Source organism: Hyposmocoma kahamanoa, unplaced genomic scaffold (assembly GCF_003589595.1).
Source record: "Hyposmocoma kahamanoa isolate Upper Pololo Valley unplaced genomic scaffold, ASM358959v1 98195, whole genome shotgun sequence".
Taxonomy (NCBI): domain Eukaryota; kingdom Metazoa; phylum Arthropoda; class Insecta; order Lepidoptera; family Cosmopterigidae; genus Hyposmocoma; species Hyposmocoma kahamanoa.
This window is the reverse complement of record NW_020655524.1, coordinates 416-8,194: the sequence shown is the minus strand read 5'-3', so window position 1 is coordinate 8,194 and position 7,779 is coordinate 416. Positions and strand designations below refer to the sequence as shown.

Sequence of the window (7,779 nt, the reverse complement as noted above, 5' to 3'; positions counted from 1 at the left end):
TTTTCATTACATGAAATATATTATACAGTTAATTAGAATTTATTTGAGTATTATCTAATAGGGAGATAAAACCAGCTTTCCTTTTATAGAGGTCTTGACTACATGAACACATTGTGGAGAGATCGTAGTTCTGACATTTTTGTCGGTTCTGAAAATAGATTTCTATCCACAGCGCCAGCTCACTTTGAAAGCATTCCTAAGCCTACATCTGTTGTGTAGTATAATTTATTTACAAAACATAGTAATATTAATATTTTAATCTACATTATAATTAATGAATAGGTATAATTAATTTTAATAAATAATATATTTTAATGCATAATATATAATATAGCATTATAAATATATAAATGCATAATATAGCATGCGTCATTATCAGTGATCGGAATTGAGGGAGTTAATTTAAGTGAACTAAAGAATAACGTGGATATTCTCTTCTACAAATCCCGGAACTTCTCGGAACTGAAACTGGAAAAATTTGAGTACATTGGTAACAAATTATTATTCCTTATCAAGTATTTGCTACAAATTATAGTTTCAAAAAATAATATTGTAACTATTTAAATACGTTAGCCATCTAAAAAACTCTACATGAGACAACCTATATTCTGAAATGTTTAGAAAATAAACAGTAAGAAAAAAAAGAAATTTTATACGCATTGATGACGAAATGGGTATGTCCGTATTAAGAAATCGTTCATGCTTAAGGTAAATTAACACCCTCAATCCCGATCACTGATCATAATATATCAATTAAATAGCTGCCAATAATAAATTAATTGTATTACAACCGTAACCTTGCATGTTTTATTGTAAACTGTAAATGTGAGAGGATGTGTGTGGTCAATTTTAAATAAATAAAAATAAGTATTATAGTCATGCAATAAAATTATATCAATGCAAGTTAGTTTAGGACTTGGTCAACTAAATTCCATAGTTGCAACCAACTATATGATTATAAGGCCAAGACTAGAATATTAAGAAGGAATAGATTGGGTATTAAAACCTTCACGTGCTACCACATTACGTGCACCCAATAAACGATTGTAAAATTATAAGGGTTATATACAGGCTTATTTCTAAAATACTAACCACCTCCCAGGACTACTTACTTGTTACTAACATCATAAACAACATTTTTTTCTTTCGTACAAAAATTGAAATATTTATATAGGTTTAAGTGGCGATAGAAGGATAGATAGGTTTAGGTGGTGCTGTGACAAAAGAACCGTTGGTGTAAATACCAATCCGATGCAAAATGTATCGTCGGGAAGACGACACTTGCATGTTTGAATATATTAACTTAAATGCAGATCTAAAAAGTGTCATACAGTACAACAAAACCTTAGAAGTTTATTTTGTTAAACAAAAAGTATTGGAACAAAAGCTGTTCTTTGTGACGTTAGTAATATAGTCCTGCGAGATTCTTAATATTTTACAAATAACCTAGTATAAAACATTATACTAATTATGGCAGCAGGTAATTCATGAACCATGCACCGCTTCAAATTAAGTAACTTCTCTATAGCATTTCAGGAAGATACAATTCCTGGTTACTAAAATGAACAAAGTTGATGTGCTTACAGTCACCAGCAAATTCAGCTTTAAACTCTATGATACTTATGATAAAAATGGTCCATAATGTAAAGCTAAGTATTGTGACGACTGTCACGTTTCGTTTGACCATAAGATTGTCACTTGATCATTGCAAACGGTTATTAAACAAAATGACTATTTCTTAACGGGTATATTCTTGCATACCCATTCCATGCCTTCTTTGACGCCGGTACCATCTGTAGCCACACAGGCCTGAATCTGCCATGTACGGTCTCTAATTAGGTGTAAACCGAGGTGCTGAGCTACTTCGCTTGATGGAAGAGCTGAAATTATAAAGTTTAATATTAAAGCAGCTTTATAGTTTTTTTTTTATAATATAAGGTGAGGGGCGAACAAGTCGTCAGCCTGATCGTAAGCTACACACCTATCCATAACAATTGCAGTGTATGCACGGTATGCAAGAAGACGTCGGTTCGAATCCGACTGGATCGAAGGAATTTTTTCTGAGTGTTTTTTCTGAGTGCTCGATCTTTGTATTAATAATTATAACAAACTAGTGGAGTAATTTCACAAAAAATAATTGAATATAAATTCAATAAAAATTTAATTAATTGCAGTGTCACTATGAGCTTTAAATCGTAAAGATCTGAGGGGCACTGCCACTGCGCCCGTCACCCTGAGACATAAGTTCCATGTGCCTGTAACTGTTTCACCAGCACCCTTAGGCGATTAACACATTGCACTGCGCCCCGCGACGGAGCGCTTAGCTGCGTTTTTTAACGTTGTACTGAAGTACCTCAGTTTGTATGGAAAACACGCGCCGTCGAACACACTGACTCCGGTTCTCCGCTATCTCGCCGCAACCGCAGCGAATGGCACACTGCGCTCCGCACTACCGCGCAGATTTATAATCAATTTGTGTATATTCCAGTAATTATTGTTCGGATTGTCCCTAACAAATAATCAAGGCATTCAGTTGACATACGTGTGTAGTTGACAAATTAATGTTCATTATTTTCTTAAACCTTTGTAATGAAGTTAATGTTATCTTCGGCGTCTTATATATTTGTAAACAAAAACCAAATAGACAGTATAACTGCAGCGACCTGAATGAGTTCTGTATTCTTAACCATTCTTGCCAAAGCAGGATCTCAGCTACATATATATAGCACTGCGGCGATCAACTACGAAGCAAGTACTTTAAGTGTGTTAATTTGTGTTTGTGTTAATTGCCTTACCTTTCAAAATCAGAACACAGTAATGCTGACATTAAGATAGCAGTGCTTCCCTGGACGAACTCTTTCATGAGGAGCTCTACTGCTACCAGTTGTAATATTAAGTTTATTGTGAGTTTATTTGACGATGTTGTACTACCATGATATTCAATTATTTTTGTGAAATTACTCCACTATCGAGTTCTTAGGTTTTCGCGATTGTTACACATTTTCACGATTGACTTCCGCAACCGGGGGCCCCAACCGGGCCCCAAACCGGGGACCCCAACCGGGGCCCCCAAGCGGGGACCCCAAGCGGGGACCCCAAGCGAGTACCCCAACCGGGGCTCCCAATCGGGGACCCAAACCGGGGACCCCAACCGGAGCCCCCAAGCGGGGACCCCAACCGGGGCTCCCAAGCGGGGACCCCAACCGGAGACCCCAACAGGAGCCCCCAACCGGGGCCACCAAGCGAGGTCCCCAAGCGGGGACCCCAACCGGGGCCCCCAAGCGGGGACACCAACCGGGGACCCCAATCGGGATCCCTAAGCGGGGACCCCAACCGGGGCCCCCAAGCGGGGACCCCAACCGGGGCCCCCAAGCGGGGACCCCAACCGAGGTCGCCAAGCGGGGCTCCCAACCGGGCCCCCAACCGTGCCCCCCAACCGGCCCCCAACAGGCCCCCACAACCAACGCCCTAACTCACCCCCATATGCCTTGTAAATTTATCATAATTGTCAGTTTTAATTGTTAATTGTTAATCAAAAACATTGAAAAGATTGAAAATTGATTAATTGTTAATTGTAGATATTTGCGATTAGCGATTGATCAATTGTTAGTTGCGAGAACCGCAATTAACAATTGATTAATTGTTAATTGCGGTTCTCGCAACTAACAATTGATCAATCGTTAATTGCTGTTTCGCAATTGTCAATCTTTAATTGCCAGAACAATTAAATTTTGCCCAACACTGCTGAATACTAATGAGCCCACTTTCTGGGCCCATTCTTGGAATAATCGAGATGATGCTTTTAAGGGAAGTGATATTCCCTGCATAACCCAATGGGAGACAGCCGAGATTGTAGTTAAGTTAGTGATGAAGAGACTCAGAGTCGTATTCCAGAACTCTAGTCAATGCTCAAGTCAGGATTTGAGTATGGTTTAAAGCATTCGAAATCATATTCAAGTTCCTGCCATTAGAGTCGTATTTCCAGTGCTTGTGTTTCAATTGCAATCCTGACTTGAGCATTGAGTAGAGTTCTGGAATATGACCCTAAGTCTTTTAAGGCGTTTTATAACGACTCGACTCCGTTTTACAGGACTCGACTCTAAAATTAAGGCTTGGTGGTTCGAGATTTTATTATTAAGACTCAGTCGTTCTACTAAAAGACACAAAAGACTTAAACAACTTGAACGAATTGAAAGACTTAAACAACTCGAGTTGTTTGTAAAGGACTTATACCTATTTTATTGTCTTATTAAACCCGAAGTTCATAAAAATTCCGTAAGTAGTATGTAGTAAATAATCACGTTTAGTTACTTATAATAAAAATGGTAAAATAAATCACGCCATGCGGCTCATGACTCGCGACTCCCGAGGCTATGAGGCGCCAGTCGTTTTAGTCTTTTAAGCTTCCTAGGGTTAAAAGACTTCGACTCGAATTAGTCTTCAGTTTTAGTCTTATGACTCAAGACTTGAGGGAGGTTTTTTAAAAGGCCTTAAAAGACTGAGTCTCTTTAATCATTAATTTAAGTAGGCCTTTATCATGATGTTAAACATCAACTGTCTCCTACCACCAGGAACAATTATGGATGTTTATAAGCTTACATTACATTTAGTAAATGACAGACATTTTAAGCAGTATTTGCAAGACAAGGAAGTTGGTAACTCAGAGAACATCTGTAGCAAAGTGCACTCAATAAATTACATCATAAGTTTCATACCTGTGGGCAAATCTTGTTTATTAGCATACACCAGCAGTCCTACACCACGTAACTTCTCATCTTGTAACAACTCCGTTAGCTCCTGACTGGTCTCTTCCAGCCGCTGATGGTCTGAGCAGTCTACTACGTATATCTGGAAATAATAATATTGTAAACAAACACACCTGGTCTAAAACTAGGGGCATTTTTTATGAGTACGGATATCAAAGCTAAATAATACAAATAATGTAATTTGAAATTTACTATGAGCTTTTCGGTGAAGGAAAATATCGTGATGAAACTTGCAAGTCGAAGAAGGTTCACAAGCCTCACAAAATGCGAGAAGTCCCCAACAGTCAGCACAGCAGACTACGACCTAAACCCACTCCTCTCAATAGACCCGTACCCAGCAGTGGGACGTATAAATAGGTTGACAATGAATACGAGAGCAATGAAATTCACTCCGGATCACTACCTTGAACACCCAGCCCAGAACCAATATAGAAAAGTTTTGTTTCTCTATTATATCTGTACCCACAGTGTTAACCATTGGACGACCTAGGGTACCAAATAATGGTTAATGAAATATTGTTGATTTATCAACAAAATTAATCAGTACATGTTGTGTCTTCCTTCATTTGTTCTATTCCTAGAAACAATTCTCTAATCGTAGGAAATGAAACTATTTTTCCTGATTTAACTCGCATATATTTGTTTTTTCAAACTAACCAACATTTCGGGCCCTTTACAGGTCCCATGGTCATGGTTGACCAAGGTGGTACAGTCATCAACCAATAATTGGTCTAATATTAATGCAAACCACCCTATTTTTTCACTATAGTTACAAAAGTTATTAATTAAACACCTTATTTTTTATTTTTGGCACCATGGATAAGGTGGCAATACTATCCTGAACAAACTTTTCACAAGGATATCTACTGCTACTAAATTAATAAATAATGTTATGATTTAAAAACAGTGTGTTAAAGACCTGAGACCAGTTTATTCATACACAAAAGTGTGTCAAGAATTTAACAAGAGCAATTCTTTTAACTTTGAACAGATGTTAATAATTAATATATACATATTATACCACAATACACAGTAACTTACCAATATATCAGTATTTTCAAAATAATTTCTCCAGTAAGGTCTAATTTTTCTCTGCCCGCCAATATCCCACACGTTCAGTTTAAATCCATTCGAAAGGACCGATTTTATATTAAATCCAGCTGTAGGAGTTACGTGGGACACATCTTCGGATGCGAGTTGCTTTAGAAGAGTAGTTTTCCCAGCATTATCAAGACCGAGTAGTAAAAGACGAAGTTCCTTATCAGGATTAGACCTCAGCTTCTTTAAAATGCTCAATAAACCCTGAAAAATCAATATTTCATACACTTGATTAATCATAAAAAATTAATTGTACTTACTCAAAATTATTGCAAACACACTTTCACAAACTTGCCATTGTCTATGAGCGTTGTTGATGATTTGATATTATATTAATCTTTATATACTTTTAGAATCTGTTTAGCAATCTTTGACATTGTAATTAAAATTAAATTAACGAGTTACGTGGAGAAGTTTAGAAAATTGTTTGACATTCGTGGTTGCCATGACAACATCAACGGGAGTTGCGTACAAATAAAAAATATTAAAATATATAAACTTTTATTACAGTACAGTACAGTAAATCAAATTTACCATCAGTTTTAAAAAAAAGCCTTAAATTTACACTCTCTTGATTTCAATTTACTTGATCGTAGCTCAGAAGAATTTAGTAAAACATACATACCGTCATACTATCGCAATAGGAGCTACCAAGCAATTTGTTAAATTTGTGGCTACAGTAGCCAATTCACGCTGCTAAATTATAAATATTTATTCCGTAACCGCTCAGTCTTGTGCAGGGTAGGAGCTATCTAGCGGTAGCCGAATGTTGTGAAGGAAGATTGGTAAAACTTTGTGCACTTGTGCAACATAAGAAAAGCGTAGAGAAAAGAAAACCGCTTCCGCTTACCGCTTTTTTTTTAATTTATTTCTGGCCATGGAAATAAAGTCCTTCAGCCGAAAACATAAAAATAAGTTTTTCTGTAAATATGGCCGCCACAAAGAGGATAGGCAATTTGAGGCGGCGTGCTTGGATTGACTCGGGATTCCTTAGAACGGGCCGATACGGGTATTTTAGTTCGAGATTCGTATAATTTCGCGTTTTAATCTTCGATTAAGGCACAATAGCACTACATATCCTATTCCACTTTAAACTAGATTTCACAAAATAATTGAAAGTCAAAATAAAAACGACACTTTTCCCTAGACATGTGTAAGTAATGTGAGTAATATTACAAAGGTGATATCACGCGACAGGGTACTGTGATATCACGCATCACTTCGGAAAAATATGCATTACTCATAACATTACCCATTACATAGACCATGTCGGGGTGCTCTGGGAGTTTCCCAAAATGAACTAAATATAGTAAATATCTATATTAATAGCGCCACCCAGCAAATTTTCGACGTACTACTTGATCGGACATTGCTAACCGTGCCGTAGGGTTACGTAGCGCTGCTGCCAGGTGTCGCTACTAACACCCATTACGCGAAACAGTACTCGGCGTGATGCAATACTGTGATGCTATGATGCAATGTAATGCTAACATCACGCGTGATGTTCTCATTACGCGTGATGGTAGCATTACGCGTGATGTTAGCATTACGCGTGATGTTAGCATTACTCGTGATGTTAGCATCACGGAGTGATGTTAGCATTACACATTACCCGCGTGATGCATCGCTCGGAAACAGTACTCGCGTAATGTATTACCTGAAACAGTACGCGTGATGGTGGTATTACGGAGTGATGTTTATAGTCTAAGTAATGCGAGTGACGTTGTAACGGTAACATCACGGAATGATGTTTGTTTATATGAGACATCTCGTGTAGGTAATAGTAATATTATGCGTAATGCAATGTTAATGCATCTAATTTGGAATATATACCTAGTAGAACGATGTTTGTATTAGCACCCAAATTATTTAATAACTTACCTTACTATGGTGGTTGGTGTGGGTTGGTGGATGG

At 37.5% G+C, this 7,779-nt stretch overlaps 1 protein-coding gene across 1 annotated transcript; it reads right to left on the bottom strand.

The window, feature by feature from the left end:
* Positions 1 to 411: 411 nt before the first annotated feature.
* On the bottom strand, positions 412 to 6,623 carry LOC113238770 (ADP-ribosylation factor-like protein 3). Its single transcript, XM_026475603.1, has 4 exons — positions 6,490 to 6,623; positions 5,808 to 6,068; positions 4,716 to 4,848; positions 412 to 1,880 (listed from the first exon to the last, which is right to left on the bottom strand). The coding sequence occupies exons 1-4, from the start codon at positions 6,493 to 6,495 to the stop codon at positions 1,732 to 1,734; spliced, it is 549 nt and encodes a 182-aa protein (XP_026331388.1). The 5' UTR covers positions 6,496 to 6,623; the 3' UTR covers positions 412 to 1,731.
* Positions 6,624 to 7,779: the final 1,156 nt, after the last annotated feature.